The following is an 18,806-nucleotide window of genomic DNA, read 5'->3' as shown; positions in this document are numbered from 1 at the left end:
AGTTCAATACAACTAGACAAGAAATATGCGCATCTTACAAATAACGAGTTATTCACAATCATGTATTATGTCTTCTAGAAACTACGTTATAATCGAAATACTATGTGAATTTGTGTACAAATGTTTCAAGAAGAGAGAAGAGACTCTGTAGATTTAGATGGAATATAGCACAATGTTCCTTTTCTTTTACTCCATGTTACCTAATGCATTTAGCCCATGTTGGGCATGAATATGCAATAAAGTTCATTGTCATTGTCATTATATCAGTGTGGGTAGGTTTCCTGTACACTTCGAATTGAAGGTTGCCATCCTTCTCTATGATGGTTTTGGTGTCTAGGAAGGGGAGCATGTTGTTTTGACACGACTCCTGTGTGAACTTGATGTTGTCATCTATCTGGTTTATATGGTCAAAGAAGTCGTCCGCTGCTCTCTCTTTTAGCCTACACCAAGTGTCATCTACATTTCGTACATAGCGAAACCAGTTTGCTGGGGGAGGGCCATTGAAAGTACTGAGGGCTTTGTTCTCAAACTTCTCCATGCATGTACAGGTTCACTATAATGGGTGATACCGGTGATCCCATAGCACAGCCATGCACTTGTTGGAAAAACTGTTGTTTGTACGTGAAGTATGTGCACCCTAGGCAAAGGTCTAGTATTTCACATAAGTAGTTCACATAACTGAAAGGTTGGTTCTATTTGCAAGTGTGTCGTCAGCCTCCAAGGCTTCCCTAAGTACTGAGACTGCCTCCTAAGGGGGTATGCAAGTGAAAAGCGAGCACACATCATATCAAGTGATGATTTCGTCTTCTGCTACATTGATGTCTTTTTTTGTGGACAAACTCTGCACTATTCTGTACGTGATAATGAGACTTCCCCACTAATGGTCCCAAGATCTTAGCCAGATAACCTGCTACCTTGTAAGTGTTACTACTCTACCGGAGACTATGGGTCATAGAGGGACGCTCGGTTTGTGGATTTTGGGAAGGCCCTGTCACTCAGAATGCTGGGGGTTGTTCTGTAGTGGGATTAAGTTTTAGATAGGTGACACGATCCAGAACTTCATCTTTCGTTTCCAATCTTTTGAGAACGTCGTGGATATCCTTTTTTAATTTGCTTGTGGGATCCCTTTTCAAGGGCATATAGATGTCTTTGTCCCCCAATAGGTCTTGAACCTTCTTGTCGTACTGTTCCCTGTCTTAGACTACTGTACATCTGCCCTTGTCAGCAGGTAGGATCAAAATGTCTTGATTAGTGGCCAAATCCTTGAGCGCGGTTTGTTCTTCCCGGGTGATGTTGCTAGGAGGGGGCTTAGAGACTTTCAGAGTGGTGGCTATTTTGGTACGTAAGGCTTCAGCCTGTTTATAAGGTATATGTGCCCGACGAATCGCCGACTCAGTTTCTGTGACAATGTCGATGTTTGGGATCTTGTTAGGTGCTACTGCAAAATTTAGCCCTTTGGAAAGTAGGGATATCTCTGGTTCTGTAAGAGTATGACTACCCCGGTACTCAGGTTCTTACCCACCTCTTGTCTGTTCTACTCGGTTGACCTGCCTTACCCTCTCGTTTATCAGCTTTCTTTCGGCGTTGACAATGCTTTTGCTGGCATTGAAGCCCCTGATGGAGGTTTTTAGGTGCAAACTGACAGGAGTGACACTGTACTAAAACAACAGTAGCTAATTGAACCATTGGCATAAAAATTTGTCTTGAATTGATCTTCTTTTAGAGACTACTTCAAGACATCCTAAACTGTCTTAACCTCATTAACATATCTATTCCGAGTTTGGGTATAAAACCTGGTGTTCTCAGTCCTATCGTTAGTCACTGACGAAAGACAGTGGATGCTGTCTGAAACGTCTGACTGTTTCTAAATTTTATCCAGTTGCTTGAGTAATTATTTTTGCCAAATGATGGGTTTATTTCAGTAATAAGGCCACACCAATTTAATTTGTTGCTTCTCAGAATAGCCTGTCCTGTTTCTCCCATTTTGAAAAAAAAAAATTGGGTCACTATTCCCATTCACAAATCTTAACTCCCAATTTCACTATTTATTCAGTTGTAAAATTCAATAGCCACCAAAATAGATTATTAAGGCCTGCACATACCTAAAAAGTGTGGTCATATTGATCATAAGTTATGATTTTTCATTTATTAAAACAATTTCTCAATATCAATCCATAAATTATATTACTGAAATTATAGTACTAGATCAAAGAAAGGGGTGAATTACATAAAATGAGCCATACAATGCCGAAATGTTAATAATCCTCTTATTATTTATGTTATGTAAACCACAGGCTATTTGCAAAAAAAAATTTTTTTTTTTGCCCTGTCACTCAAATTTTTTTCTGAAAAAATCCGAGAAGCAACAAATTGAATTGGTGTGGCCTAAAATCACAATAAAATCACACAATCAATAACATGCCATTGCAGCTACAAAAGTGCTGAATTAAGGCACGATGATTGTACAAAATGTCTTATGTACAGAAAGCAAACGAGATCAGTTATTCAGTAACTGTGCAAGAAATGGCACCGTTGTGTTCCTTTTATAACTTGAGAAGGCTTGAATGGATTGTCTTGATATTTGGTGTGAGGGTACATGTACAGTACATAAATGATGAGATTTGGGACCCCCTATAGCTAGCGGCTTGTTACAGCACTGCAGTGGAACTACCAGTTTTGATATTTCATGTTCTGGTCATAGGGGATAGCTCTTGAGGCCGAGAATAAGTCCTGTAGGTTTGGGCCCCCAGCAGCTTTTTTGGAACTGCAGAAGCCGGTTATGTTTCAGACTTTAAAAGAGAACTAAAGAAGGGGTGAAAGAACCGTCATGATTTTTGGTGTGTACTAGATAGCTTTAGTGATGATTTTCATAATTAGATAATACTTAATATGCAGATTACTATACAGCTATTCCAAGATAAGGGTGCACCAATGGCATCCTTCATCGTTATCATTCTTACTATGACTTTCTGGTGATATTTATCCAAACAGTTGTCCAAATACAGTAAAATCCACTTAATTGCACAACGGATTAACGCACATTCCATTTAATTGCACCGAATCCCAAAATCCCAAACCGGTTCCCATTCACTCTATTGTTAGTGACTCCGCATATCTGCCAGCGCATTGTCACCAATGCCAGATAACTGCACCAAATATGTTCAAACATCGTCAACAAGTTAACTAAAAAGGTGCGCTAAAAATCGGCAAACGCCGTACAAATGAGCCAACACCTGCTAGAGGCACAATACCGCCTATATGTTACAAAATTTTTTCAGTAACAAAAGAAGGTGGTCTCCATTGACAATCATGTTGATAGCGATCAATCCATTATAGGACTCTCAGACATGTGTAAATGAGAAAGAGAGAAATATCGATAGATATCAATTATGCAAATGAAGGCCTAATTTTTATGTTTGCCTTGCTATGATTGAGTTGTGAAAAGTTTTCAATTTTCCAATGCAGGTGTCTCCACCCTGTGCTCCCACATGTACAGATGTTATGGGAACTTGTTCTCACAACAGAGGTACAGAAACTTTCACTATTCTTTCTCTTCCAACATTCATACAAACTGCAACATTGTACCATGAAATCTTTCACTTTGGATCAGTCAGGAAAAGATTTCATCATATGCTGCATCAGCCAATCTTCCAGTCTGGAGGTCACAGCATCCAATTTAGTTGATTCACTTTGATGTTACGTTAAGGCCATGTTGATTTGATTATATGGATGACATCCTCTGGGATCCTCAAAACTGATGCGAACGTGCGAATAAAAAAAGTTTGGCAATATTCTTCATTCTGAAATCTACATGGTCAGGAAGGTTGCTCAAATGACTGACAGATGAGGTTTCCTCCCTGGCTAAATTAGTTTTTTGACTTTTCATAGTTTTCTCATTTATAACAGTTTAAGAAAGAACTGTAGCTGTACTGAATATTGACAGCTGGTCATAAAAGAATTCTAAATCTGATTTTATTGACCAAATGGATGATGTAATCAAATTTTCTTGTCCTTAATGTGACTTATTTTCAAAGATAAAATACAGCACTTTGGTATATAACACTGCAATGAAACTATGTTTTCCGTATGCATATTGATCAAAGCTACAAACGTACGTTTGCACAAATTGATATCTATGTGGCCATAGTTATTAGAAAATGATTTTTTTTAATTAGGTGAAAACTGTTATTTCTAATACATGTAACTACAGAATGATGATAAGTAACGGGGGGTGCCCTAAGATGTCACGCGCCCTAACATGGCACAGATTTTTTATTGATCTTATTTTGCATAAGCACGCCGTGTTTGTGACCACTGACTACGCTGATAAGGAAGTTTAATAAATCAATTTCATGCACATACATGTATATATAGCTGTCAATTTCATTTAAAACATATTTTGACCATGATGGTAGCGCTGAGTAGAGGGTCACTGCATAGCTAGACGGCCTGGCGCCTAAATATACGACCTGTGCCAAGCAGGTACACAACTATCATATACATATTAAGAAATATCACTTCATAAAACACTGAAAATTTGGGTCTTTGAGTGTTTGTTGAAAAGAAAACCGACCAAAAAATACAACGTAAACATCGCTGACGTCTGGCGACGTTGTTTTCCCGCCTTTTTTGCTGGCCACGATGGTCGCGGGACGATTCAACGCATAGCTATGTTACGCTCTAACACGTGATTGGTACCGTCTATGAAAAGGAAACTGAATGCTGAGATGGCGAAAATATTTTCCAATAAGTAGACGAAGTATTGTTGATGTAAGTGGTGTCGTTTTTTCGTAATGATTTTATGAGTTGGGCCGCATTCAATACGTACGTCGAGTCGCGCGCACAGTGCGTTGTAGCCTATTCCCCGTGAAAATATGAGCTGGGATGCGCTAGACATTGCCCTTCTCACACGACGAGAGAAGTGCACACAGTCAAAATTTTCCGGTCAAAAGAAAGCTAGAATATAATAGACTACAAGCCTTGTTTACATTTTCTTAACTTTATCACCAACTTCCAGAGAGCAAAATTACAAAAGCGTGCTAAGTAATGCACACTATCTGGCATAGCACTAAATCAGAATGAACATTCACGAAAAACATCTCACAGCATTTTCCGCTTGTAACACGGAGCGTGAAGGGCCCATGAACAATATGAATATGCATTTCTTATCCAAGTATGGTCTTCAGATGACTATGTTCAAAATTGGTAACCAGCGATGGAGCACCCTGAGTTCGAGTGCGTAAAAAAACGTGACATCTTAGGGCACCCCCCGTTAGATATCAATTTGTGCCAATGAATGTTTGTAGCTTTGATCATTATGCACATGGAGAACATAGTTTCATTGCAGTGTTAATATGTACCAAAGTGCTGTATTTCATCTTGGAAAAAAATCATATTAAAGGCAATAAAATTTGATGACATCATCCATATGGTCCAAAAAATCAGATTTAGAATTCTTTCATGACCAGCTATCAATATTCAGTACTACAACTGTTACAGTTCTTTCTTAATTCATTAGTGAGAAAACAATTGAAAGTCAAAAAGCCAATTTAGCGAGGGAGGAAACCTTAACAGTCACAAAAAATGGCATAATACCAAATCATGGGTTCTTCATTTTTGTTAGGTCACATCTTCTTCTTTGACTTTTGCCTTCTACGACATTAGTATCCATTTTCAATCCAGTTTGCAATTTACAGCATGTATTTTATAGCTGCTTTGCATGATTTCCAGTATGGTAGAAAACATTTTTTTCATCTTCGTAGGGCGGAGCTTTCCTTTCAATGGACAGAAATTGATGAGCGCGTGGATGTCATCCATATATTAATAAAATCAACATGGCAGTAACAGGGCTAGAAATACCCACCTGCAATTTGCATGCTATTTTTAAGATGTGCAAATAAAAAATATTCTGAACATTCAATTTTACATGTGGAAAATACTCAAAATACTGCAAATGCAATTTAAGCTCGTTGCGCTAAGGCGAAAATGAAGTGTTCGCGGTGGTTTTAAGTTTGCGGCAGCACTATATGGTCACATACTGCTACAGTTTTGGACAAAAATGTTCGCGGTGGTTTTAAGTTCGTGGTGAACATAAAACCACCGCGAACATTTCTGCATTTACAGTACTATCATGTTTGCACTCATCCTACATCCCAAGGCTTGCATGGGCTAGTGCTCTCATCTTCTGAATGATCGTACCAGTATATTTATTCATCTCCTAAAATTTCTTTGTAACAAATTCCTTCCTTCCTTCGTTGTTTGCTATGAACACATGGTTCATTGTAAATGTGAGCTTTGGACGTAACTATTGACGTTGAAGAATTTTATACATACAAATTTCTATACATGTACATGTATGTTGTAATGCTATACTGAGCTTTTGTGTTTACTACTGATGATATATAATTTTGCATGAAGATGTTTCAAATTGCATGCAAAATGTTTGCTGCATGCAATTTTGCAGATGAGAAAATATTTCGAGCCCTGCAGTGATATCTAACATTTATTCTTCATCTGTTCTATGGTTATCTTACAAATACATAGAAATACAAATATTGCAAATATCAATGACAAGTGTACCATGGTACAAGATTTTGACAAAATTTTTCCCACATTGTTTTTGCCTAGCCCATAATTGTGATGGCACCTTCTCCAACAGTGTGTTCTGAAACAGTATTGGCACTTACTAGGTAAGTACAGGACTGGTGGTAACTACAGTTTTCAGAATATCTATCATTGTAAAGCCTATCATTACCCTTTACAATTAATAACACTCCAGCACTGTACTAGCAAAGAGGCTATAACCTCCTTGGTACTAGTTTGACATTGGCAGGGAAATTGACTGAGGTTTGGCCCTCCTAGCAGCTTTTCTGGAAGTGCAGGGGTCACTTTTGTATGAAAAGTTGAATCGGCGTGACGGAAGATGAACTTCAAGTAAGTTTTGGGTTGTAGGTAGCTTCGGTGAAGGTGCACAAACTTTGACAGTAATTGACGAGGGAAACTTCAGCAAAACTTGCAGACTCATTAGAGTCAGCTATTTTAGATGGATAAAAAATTATACAGAAAACGTGTTATAGCACAGGGAGTTGGGGCAGAAGTATTCTCCAAGCAGAGGTTTTGGTCGGGGGGCTAGAAGTGTCCGTGATTTCTTACTACCCCTGCCTCCCTTCACCTCTGCCTCAAAACCCAACAGGGCGGAGCTTTCCTTTCAATATCGGTGTCGGTGCCCCTCCTTGCATACCTTTCATTGCGTGGGATTTGCATTTGCCACATTGGGGACAGTGTTCAGCCAGCCACATCGAATCGATTTGAAGAAGAGGAGATTCTGAAGAAGAAGAAGAGTAAACATAAGAGAAAACAATATATTACATCCATACTCTAGAATGGATGAAATATAACAATACGTCCTGTGAAGCTCCATTTCTCAGAGGTTATCCTGACAGCATATTACTTAAATTGCAATTCCTGAACGTTACACACTTTGTGATGATTATATTTTCAGTATGATCTCTCCACTGAACTTCTGCTCGGACTTCCGACCTTACTTCACCATCCATGACAGCGAGTTCAAGGAGTACACCACTAAAACACAGGCTCCGTAAGTATTATGATTGTAAACTTAACTTAGATTGTCTTGATAATGGCATGTAGTGCAAAGTATTAAAGGTTGGTAAGTCTGTTTTGTTAGACTCTATTCTGGGTGTGATAAATTTTGTCTTGATCATATCTTTCCTGGATCTGTGTAAATTTGATTTTGTGGATGACATTCTTTAGAGATCCCGAATCTGATACCAATTCATGGAAAGGAACAAAGTCAAACATGGTAAAAAAAAGACAAAATGTAGAATGAAGGGAGAACAAGAACTTTAAGTGGGTTTGGAACAGACAAACAGTAAGTGTTGTACTTGCCAGAGTTAGACAAATTTTTCAGAATTAACTTGCTCCATAAAGCAAGTGCATGTACATAAAAAATCTAGTGGCCCGAACCAACTATTCTCTGGCCTGAAACTTACATGACATATTTCTATTCATTTTCACTTGCAGCGAAGAAATACTTTTATTTTTCTGTAAAGAAAGTACTTTAAAGCAGTATAACAGTTAACAACATTTTAACTACAAGACCAAGGACTTTTCCAGCTTGCTTAATTGACACTTTTTGTGGAAGTGATGTAACCTGACAAGAAGCATGACCTTGCTATTGATACCAGTGGTACATGTAGTACTGAACCAGGCAGTACAAATTGTTTTTGTTTCCTTACAAGCTTCACAGTACACAAGGTCATCCTCCACAGCAACCCTTTGTAATCATTCTTTATTCTTTAATGGTAATTTATTTGAATTTATTCTGGGTAATTTGGAACTTGTGGTAAATATGTAAAAGTTTAAACAAGAAAGATGTACCTTTAAGCATAATGATCTCATGCTTATAAAACCAATTGCAAGTTTTATTTTTGATTAAGTGTAGTACAAACTTTGTATATTTTTAGATATTCTGTACAATGTACAGCACTGTTAGGTCCATGTTAAAATTCCCCCCCCCCCCCCAAAAATAGTGGAAAAATTCAATTCCAAATGCTTCCCCGTGGTGTAGCACAGGGCTACAGCAGCAGTATGTAAATGTAATATCCTTCCTTCTATGAAGTCTTTGAAAGGAGTGTGTCCTGTGTTCAAGGCTTGAAATACAATGAAGCAACTTGCAATTTGCAAGCGATTTTCAAGATTTACAAGTAAAGATGATATGAACTTGTAATTTTGCAAGTTGATAATACCAGTGGATCATGTAAGTACATACCCGGTTGCACAGTTGCGCCGCGCAAAATAGTGACAAAGTGACTTTTGCTAGAGGAGAAATTAGTCTCTGAGTCTGACTACATGTACTAAACAATAAAGGCTACATATTAAGTTAATCTGTATTTCGATGTTGAGTCTTCTAATAATTCTATAAAAGTTGCTTTATCAGGCTGAGTATCTACATTTTTGCAAGTAACCCAAAAAAAGTATTTCGAGCCCTGCTGCATAATCTAAAAAGATGCCTGGCAACAAGTCCACCTCCCACAGATTTACAGAAAGGCTATTGAGACTCACTGTAAGGGCTAATAGATATTTTTATAGAGAGACTGGTAATCTATAGAGGACTATAATCCTGTTACACAATTTCTTGTTGTTGCCCTCCAAGAGAGTTGTAAAATCTACAATGTATAAGACCCAGTTCACACTCAAAAAGTTTAATCGGATTAAACGTATTATCGCGATAGAATTGAGCCGATCACGATTGATTTTTGCAGTTTGAACACTCCCGATCGCAGTTGATTGTCCCTGGATCGGATCGTTTGGATCCACCTCCCGGAGGTAGTTTGGGGAGGATCACTCCAATCCAATCCTATCAAATATCGAGTGTGAACGCAAACTACAATTGATTCCATCGCGATCGCCAGAGATTTTGGCTGGTTTCGGGGGTGAGGTCATGCATCCCTGTACGTTGGGCCATAGTTTGCATTGCGTGGGAAAACAAACCCAAGCCACACACGTCAGATCGCTCTTGTCAACATCAACAATGCCCTGCATGACGGATACAACTCCTTCATCAGCTTCAGGCAGGTGGGGCCATGAGGTTACGAAGGTCCTAATCGCAATCTGGGGAAAGGAGGAGGTACAGGCCAAACTCGGTAAATGCCACCGAAAGAGGGACATTTACCAGCAAGGGATCGCCGACCGCATGGCCAAGCACGGATTCGAGCGGACCCACGAGCAGGTCGCTAACAAAATCAAAAACCTGACGCAGATGTAATGCAAGATCATGAAATGCAGTGTGCTTCAATCGTACTCGAATCACAGCATACTTTAATCCACTGCAAAAAGCAGTGTGAACGTAAAAATCAATTGCGATCGGATCAATTCTATCGCAATTAATGTTTAATCCGATCCATTTTTTGAGTGTGATGTGATGTCTTTGCTACGTCTGCTACCATATTGGAGTCACTGTTTGCATTTCAGTGAATTGTAGCTCAACCATTCCAGCCATTCAGAGACACTGTGAAATAGCCACCACAAAGTTCAGAGAATCAAAGAGAATAGCACTAAGAATGTTCTACATATATTATAAAGCTTGCTGATCAAACACATATTTTATTTAAATGCAAATAGGGACCTCAAAATGGCGGACAGTTTTGATGCAATAAGACTATCTTCAGTGATATGGAAATACAAGCGTCATTTTATTGTTGAAGATTTGATATTTATTTCAAATATTTCAGACCGCCTGTGGTACTGGGAGTTACAAACCCTTTTTTTGCAAAGACGCTACAACACTGGCCACATATCATTAGAATAGGCGAGATGGGCAACATAGGTAAGTAGAAGTCCTCTCTGTGTATTTTGTCTGTGTAGTAGTAGTCCACTATATGTACTGTAAAAGGAATTGTGAAAAACACATTTTTAAGCTCCTTATTACCTTCACCAAGAAGGTTATGTATTACAAAATATAACAATAATGTGTTTCAACACCTAGTTGCAGGTGGGAGACAGGTGCTCAAGACAAAAAAAAGTAGCTCTCTGAAGACAATAGATGCTAAACCAGGTGAGGAACGCATTTTCTTTTATAATGGAGCTGTCATTGTGTGTTGGACCACAATGCCTAGAAATTGTATTACTGTCACAGTATATACCGGTACCCTTTCCACTAAATTTGTAGACTGCGATCACTAAGTGAATGTTAAGCGATAAAAAATTGGCCAGATGCTCAGTGATCACTAAAAGTGGAAACGCTACGAGTCCTCCGACGATGCTTGTGTTCAGTGACCAAAAAATGAAATGTCAGCAAATTTTATGGAGAGCCAAGGAGCAATTTTGGCAAAGCAATGTATATATATCCCCCCGAAAATAATTTCATCAGGTTGGTAGAACATAGAGTATTGGAGATTCTTTTTACACAACCGGTAATTCTCACCTGCTGACGTTTCGGTGTCTGTCAGACACCTTCTTCAGAGCTTCTGACTGAGCGGTGAGAAGCAGTACTCCAGTCAGAAGCTCTGAAGAAGGTGTCTGACAGACACCGAAACGTCAGCAGGTGAGAATTACCAGTTGTGTAAAAAGAATCTCCAATACTCAATGTATATATAAGTTGTATGTTCGTCTGTCATTTATGGGTCAGCCGTTACCAGCGAGAGCTGCCTGGGCTGACCCAGTGTAATGACTTGTCTTCATTGTCAATAAATACAAATACAAATGCTGCACGTTTGTTGATCTGTGTAACCCTTGAGCAACCTTATGTTTGCAATCGCTGTTTTTTTATAAATTTTATATTAGGTTGTTGTTTTATATCTAAACCGCCATTAAACCTTTGAACAAAAGTAGTAGAAACTGTTTTTGTTCAGAGTTATAATGGCGGCCGTCTTGTATCAATTCCAAACTGGCATACTTGTCAATCTAAAAACATCCTTCAAAAGCTGACGACTTCCCACTCTGAACTGGCGAGTTTGTTTTGCCAGATTTAGTCGTAAAGGCAAACTAGAAAGCGAGAAGGGTTTGACGGATTGTCATGATTTTTGGTATGTAGATAGCTTTTGGTATGTAGATAGCTTGGTATGTAGATAACTAAATACTAATCATGCAAATCAGGAGCTAATTTGCATAATTAATAAGGAAAGTTTATAAATCCGCTGCATTTCATGATAGGACTCTCAAACATGGGGCATACATGTATGTAACTGGAAAAGAGAAATATTGATAGACATCAATTATGCAAAATTTAATGCATACTTAATTTGCATAATAAATGAGAAAATACTGTTGATTATACCATTATAGTGGTAAATGATGGGAAATTCATTCTTGCGGCATTTGGAAGCTACATGTAAGTGAAGTTGGACATTACCATACATAGAAAATGCACATCAGGGTCTCATTAAATAGTTTATGAGGAAATACTACAATAGCCTTCTTTGCTAAGATAAGACTTTCATACTTCGAACATGTTGTGTTATTTGGGTACAGAAGATGATCAACTGGTAAAAGTTATGCTAATGAGGACCTTATTTGCATAATCAATAAGAAATCTAAATGATACATGAATCGAAAAGGTTAACATCATTTGGGAAAGGTATGACTATGAGGTGGTGGTACTCCAGTTGTAAATGTACAATACAAGAAATGGCTTCTTTATAATATGTTTGTAATCATGTGCCATCCTTTCATGAGAAAACTCTATTGACCAAACACAGTACAGTGATGTTCATGTAAACCAGATGGCAGTCTTAGCATAAAGGTACATACAAGGAAGCGTTATGTACATATTTACATACTGTACATCGGATTAACAACACTGATGTATGACTATGACTTTTGTCTAGGTGTATATACTACCTACAAGCCCTTCCTGAACAAGGACAAAAACATCCTGAAAAGGTTGCAAAAGGTACATGTCTTTCACTATCGTTATTATCACTCTATTCCATTAAGAAATTATAAAAGATAAAGTTTTAAATGATTTGATGACAGTTATTTTTGATAATACATTCCTACATGTACTTCTGTGACAAAAACAGCAGCTAGAAAAATAGACGTGGCTCTTATAATGTGGTCATACTTTGGATTTTTAGTCACTTAAGTCACTGACGAAAGACAGCGGATGCTGTCTGAAACGTCTCACTGTTTCAAAATTTTATCCAGTTGCTTGAGTAACTATTTTTGGCTTGTATTTTGATACTTTTTTTCTGTTAACTAAAGAAATAGGAGATAAATTTTGTTATATTGGTAAAATTTTGTTATATTGGTGAAGTCATTCAGTGAACATTTGGCATTGTGGTGTTACATCAAAGAAAGGGATTCATTGCATAAAACATGCCATGAAAAGTTAAAATCTTTGATAACCCTGTTATTATCTTTGCCAAGAAGGTTATGTTTTCGATATCTTTTGGATGTTTGGATGGATGAATGTATGTTGGATGGATTGTCATGAAACTTGGTACATAGTATATCGTAAGGTCATGTCCGGTCCTGTTGGAGAAATGATTAGATTTCGGGCCCCCTGGTGGCCTTCCTTGGAACCGCAGCAGGACTTCCGGCTTTGATATCTCTATGCAAGCTGTGGTTAGCCTGAGTACCATCCTCCGTAGTGACTGCTGGCTCAATGCTTTATCTGTAACGGCAGGCTCATTATCACATAATGAGGGGAATTCAAGCCGCGCGCTGGGTGGGGCCTTTTAGGATTTGACACCTGATAAAACAACAGTGCAATAACGCGGCCCCATTTTCCATGGGACCTTGTTGTTTTCATGGGAACAGAACTATGCGCAAAATGTTCACATGGTTAGCAAGAGACAAGCATTGAGCCAGCGCCACTACATGTGAATGGAGGATGGTACTCAGGCTACGCTGTGGTTACAATTTTTTGGAAGTGACAAACGCTTGGGCTCTCTAGCAACTTGCTTTGCATAACTTAATTGATAAAATTTATGTGCTAAATGACAGGAACGTCATACTCATTACATGTGTAGCTTGGTTCAAGAGGAACATTAATTGTTAGATAATTCAAATCATGGCCTAATTTGAATAATCAATGAGAAAATTGTATAATTTCATAGACTGTGATAAATGATGGCATAATCAAGATGAAATAATTGAATTGAAATTTAGCAGTCACTTGAATGTCATTTCATAATGGAAGGATGTTCTATATCTTTCAGTAATTGGGAAACAAGTCAGACTCTTGAAAAACTTTAAGTAAACAGCCATGTCTACCAGGCCTGCATGACCACTCTGATTTCATTGGCTCCATTATTATTATACCTCTAAAGGGGAAATAGTTGGAAATAATTGTGTGACCCATACTTGTAGGTATACGTATTATCATACATGTAGAATTTCAGCTTCCTACAGTAACAAGAAATGGTCAGGAAAAATATTTTTATTGAACTGACCTTGTAAGACCTTGTTCAATCCCCATTCTGTTCCCCAGGGTATAGCCAGTAGAAGACCAAATGAAGTGCAGACAGCCATGTTGAAGAGGTATCTGCTGGAGCTAACTCAGAGCTTTATGATCCCACTGGTGAGTCAGAGAGCAACCCTATAGGCTTGTGCATATGAAGAAATCCTGAAGGATATAAAGTCATTAACACTTCTGCATGTTCAAGAAATACTTGGCCTTCTATGCTTTGCCTCTGACTACATGTACATGTTTGGTGTTAGGTGCTGCACATGAAGGATTCCTCTTGACAATGTTATTACTTCTCCCTTTGTTCTTGTTCTGCTTGAATGGCTATGTACATTCATTCACTCACTCACTCACTCATACTAGTTCACACTGGCTCACTTCCATTCACTCTCAAACTCACTCTCTTTCACTCACCCACTTGCTCACCCACTCGCTCACCCACTCACACATTCACTCACTGACTCTCATCCACCACACTTACTCCTGCACTCACTCATTGACTCACTAACTTGGACTCGCTGACTTGGAACCGCTCCCTTGCCCGCCCCCCTGCTCACTTGCTCACTCTTAATACTTGACCCCAGCTGCTGCTGCAGCACGTATACTGTTCATGTTGCTTTGAGCTACAGGGCTAATTTGAGGTGATTTTTGTGACTTTTGACCCATTCATGTTTATTTCAGGAGCGGTATGTCGCCAGTCTCATGCCTCTGCAGAGAAACGTATCACCATGGAAGGTCTGTTATCTGGGAAAATGCTTTCAATACTTCAGACTTGCATGACAAATGCATCCAGTATGGAAACATGCATCACTGACAAAGGACAGCAAATGCCTTGTTGTTGTCGTGGGGTCAGAATTCGCACAAAATGTTCAAATGGTTAGCAAGAGACAAGCATTGAGCCAGCGGCCACTATACCGAGGATGGTACTCAGGCTAAGCTGTGGTTACAATTGTTATGAAAAATTACGTAGAGCTGTTTGTCAAGAGTGTCAGGTAAAAAAAAAAAACATTGTTTGTGGCCTTCCCTACCCCAGGTCAAAACTTTTGGCCATAGCCCACCCAGTATCCCTCTAAGAGTAACTTTTTCTCCACAGCCCTTCCCCTCCATTTATCTTTTTATTGCTAAATGTTCAAGTTTTTCCATGGCCCTCCCCTCTCTGAAGTACACTAAATATCATACAGTCCATTACTGTTGTGATGTGCTAGAAGCATCCTAGGTTAATGGGTCTTCTACATTTACGTGTGTGTTTCAGCAAGCTCCACGGTTAAAGCCATTTGAACCTGAGGAGTTTTTGAAGACTGTGGAGCACTCTGGACCTCAGCTAACATCAGGGCTACGAGGGGACTGGGAAGGGCTGTACAGGTAAGAGTGGTCTAAACATACCAGGTCAGTTCAATGATAATGATAATAATAATAATAATCTTTATTGCATGTTCGTTCCCCGGGGGGATAAATGCACATGGGGCCACAGGGGCCATACATAGGGTAATTGAGAGAATACAAGAAAAAAGACGTTAACGTCTAAATATACTTCTAAGCACTATTCTAAATGTCCTACTGTATATCTAGGTTCTAGTGGCTTCTTCTCTCTTTTTAAAACATATGGCTACATAATTACATACTTCGTTCATCACATTAACATCTTTGCATGACATCAAGTGTCTAAAAGTATTTTGCTTTGATATTGTTTTACATCTCTTGTCAAGCTGAATTAATTTGAACAGTGACTGACGTTCTTCTTCATACAATACACAGTCTAGTAAGAAATGCATTTCATCTTCAATACAAGAGTTATTACAAAATTTACATATTCTGTCGTGTAGAGGGGTACGGCTATGCCTGCCAGATTCTATATGTAATGGATGGTCACTGATACGAAGTTTACACATTGCTCTGCGATTTTTGAAATTTGGAATATTTAGGTATGGTTCTTTGTCATATATCTCTTTGAATGTTTTGTATGTCCTTAACTTGTTGCCTTGATTTCCTTCTCGTCCCTTTGTTTTTAATGCTGAGTTGAATTTTTGGATAAATATATCTTTCAATCTTTGTCTTAGTTCATGAAGGTGGGAGGGTTTGTTGATATAATCGTGTGTAAAAAGGCAGGCATAGCCAGATTCCTCTAAAACTGTCTTCATGTTCCACAACCAACAGGGTATTTTACTACTTACAAGGTCTTTTTGTACAATGTAAGCCTCATACTGAAGACTTTCAATAGGAACATTCCGAACCAATCTATAATAGTAACTATACATCCTACAACACGCTTCAATCCATAAGGGAAAGCGACCAAGTTCAGCTCTACTGGCATAATTACTAGCGTTTCTTCTTACTCCTAGGATATGTTTACAAAATTTCAAGTGAGTTTGTTCAAGCGGAGAGTTATCATTTAATTTGCTACTACACCACGTTTCTGCTCCATATAATAATATAGGAGCTATACATTGATCAAATAGCTTAAAGTAGACTGATATTGGAGCCCTTGTGTCTCCAAGAGTACATTTGATACTAAACAGCGCTCGTAGAGCCTTCTTTTGAAGTGCTTTCATCGCTGTGTTAAAATTACACCCGGCTGTGAAGACAACACCTAAGTATGAATAAGAAGAAACTACATCGATGCTTTTGGAGAATAACTGAAAGCTAAGTTTTGAGAAGTTGTGTCCTTTTTTGTTGAATACAATTATCTTTGTTTTAGTTAGATTTACGGTAAGTTTCCACTTTTGGCAATACCTTCCAAGGGTGTTTATTGCGTTTTGCAGTCCTTGTTGACTTTCGGACAGCAAAACTATGTCGTCGGCATATATCAAGCTCGTTACTTTTGAGTGGTGTAATAATGGGGCGTCTTTGTCTGTCATGTTTAGATCGTTAACAAGATCGCTGATATAAAGGTTAAATAAAGTGGGACTCAAAACGCATCCTTGTCGGACACCGATCTGGACAGGGAAGCTTTCTGTTAGGCCCCCACTTGTTTTAACGCGTGCTTCAGACTGGTTGTAAAGACTTTGGATAATATTGAACACATTGCCAGATATGCCTTTCGAAAGGAGTTTGAAAAGTAAGCCTTCATGCCAGATTGAGTCAAAAGCTTTGGACAGATCGACAAAGCAAGCATACAAACGTTTGCCCGATTGACAATATTTCGAAATCAAGGTTTTAAGTATGAAAATGTTGTCTGATGTTCTGTAGTTTTTTCGGAAGCCTGTTTGGTTTGGTTTTATGATGCCATTCTCTTCTAGGAAGGCTGATATTCTTTTGTTCAATATCGATGTAAATAATTTGCCCAGGCAGCTTGATATCGAGATTCCCCGATAGTTGTTGATCTCGTCCTTTCTACCCGATTTAAAAATGGGGACGATATAGCTTTTTGACCATTCTTTTGGGAAGGTTCCTGCTGACAGTATCCGATTGAATAATTTAACTAATGATGCCAATAAGATTGTTTTTCCTGCTTTAATCATTTCATTAATGACCATGTCTTCTCCACTTGCCTTTTTGTTCTTTAAAGAATGTATAGCATTGTTTATTTGTAATTCAGTGATTGGGTCATCTAGTGGACTCATTTTTGTTTCACCTTTCTGTAATTTCTTTAATTTGCATAAAATATCTTTTTCAAAGGCAGGGTCGAAGGCTTGGCGCTGCTGTCTTGATTTATCATGGAGGGCTCTAAAATGCTCCATCCATGTGTCGCTTGGTATATCTTCTTGTGGTGTGGCATTGGCCCTTTTTAATTCGTTTAGTAAATTCCAAAACGCAGTGGGGTTGTTTTCTTGGAGATTTTCTAATTGTTCTAAGCAACTATTTTCATGTTCTCTTTTTCGCTTTCGAATAAGCTTATTATACTCTTTCTTCTTTTTAAAATAACTGCCTCTCAAAAATGAGTTTTGGGGGTTTTGTATAAGAAGGTATCTCAGGTTCTTTAGTTCCTTCCGAAAGCCATGGCAGCTTTTATCAAACCATTTCTTGTTCGTTTTTGATCTCCCTGATTTTTTTGGACATTTCATTCGTAACGACGCTTTCGCAGCCGTGTCTATTATTTCCTGCAAGTTGTGAACATCATTATCGATGTTCGAATTTATCACATTGGCATCATGCTTCTCTGTAAGGAAAGTCTCTATCTTTTTTGATATAAGCGGGCTGCTTAAAGCGTTTACAAATTTTTCTCGGGAGTCTGGGCCCCAGATAAAACGTTTCGGTAGATGGCGTAATTTAGTTTTGGGCAGTTCTGTGTTTTTAACCGGCCATGGGTTCGCGCTGATATTTAGAGAAATCAAACAGTGGTCAGATAAATCGGTCAGGGCGTGTACTTTGAAAGTGTTAATCCTGTGGAAAAGGGAACTGTTGGTAATGGCGTAGTCGACTGTGCTACAGCCGTTAGGTTGATAGCACGTGTATCGTCCGTTAAGATCACCAAGAATTCGTCCGTTAAGGATGCGGAGATCCGATTGGATGCATAAGTCGCTTAGGTTTTTTCCAAACGCATTGGGTGGGCTTTTGTCGGAGAAGTTTCGCGGGATATTTATCTGAGAAATTGTATTTACATTTAGATTAAATTCCGTGTCAACGTTGTCCTCATCAGCAAAGTCTAACAAGGAGCCTAGTCTGCAATTAAAATCACCTCCGAGCATGACGTAACCTCTGGACGCGAAGTGCACTATATCTCGCTCCAGGATATCAAATATAGTATCGTCTGCCCTTTTGTGAATGGCAGAGTACACCGGACTTATATACACGCTACAGATAAACATATCATTTGGTAATCCAAACAGTTCTTTCGATACTCGAACCCATAGTAAATCCGTACATTCGGAAGTGCCCTGTTCTCGCTTAATAAATTTTGCCAATTTTTTCTTGAAATAGAAAAGTATTCCTCCAGAGT

General features: G+C 38.6%; 1 protein-coding gene across 4 annotated transcripts in view; it reads left to right on the top strand.

Annotated features, from left to right (window-relative positions):
• LOC136435767 (protein DENND6A-like) overlaps window positions 1–18,806 on the top strand; it is a 41,897-nt gene that overhangs the window by 16,356 nt on the left and 6,735 nt on the right. For all 4 annotated transcript variants that reach the window (XM_066429475.1, XM_066429474.1, XM_066429477.1 and 1 more), the window contains exons 8-16: window positions 3,466–3,526; window positions 6,628–6,689; window positions 7,502–7,597; window positions 10,254–10,348; window positions 10,508–10,576; window positions 12,348–12,412; window positions 13,955–14,044; window positions 14,612–14,665; window positions 15,183–15,292. In XM_066429475.1, the coding sequence (XP_066285572.1) occupies window positions 3,466–3,526; window positions 6,628–6,689; window positions 7,502–7,597; window positions 10,254–10,348; window positions 10,508–10,576; window positions 12,348–12,412; window positions 13,955–14,044; window positions 14,612–14,665; window positions 15,183–15,292 (702 nt within the window). The remainder of the gene's footprint in view (window positions 1–3,465; window positions 3,527–6,627; window positions 6,690–7,501; window positions 7,598–10,253; window positions 10,349–10,507; window positions 10,577–12,347; window positions 12,413–13,954; window positions 14,045–14,611; window positions 14,666–15,182; window positions 15,293–18,806) is intronic.

This window comes from Branchiostoma lanceolatum, chromosome 5, assembly GCF_035083965.1.
Source record: "Branchiostoma lanceolatum isolate klBraLanc5 chromosome 5, klBraLanc5.hap2, whole genome shotgun sequence".
In the NCBI taxonomy this organism is placed as follows: Eukaryota; Metazoa; Chordata; class Leptocardii; order Amphioxiformes; family Branchiostomatidae; genus Branchiostoma; species Branchiostoma lanceolatum.
This window is presented reverse-complemented; position numbering and strand designations above follow the sequence as displayed.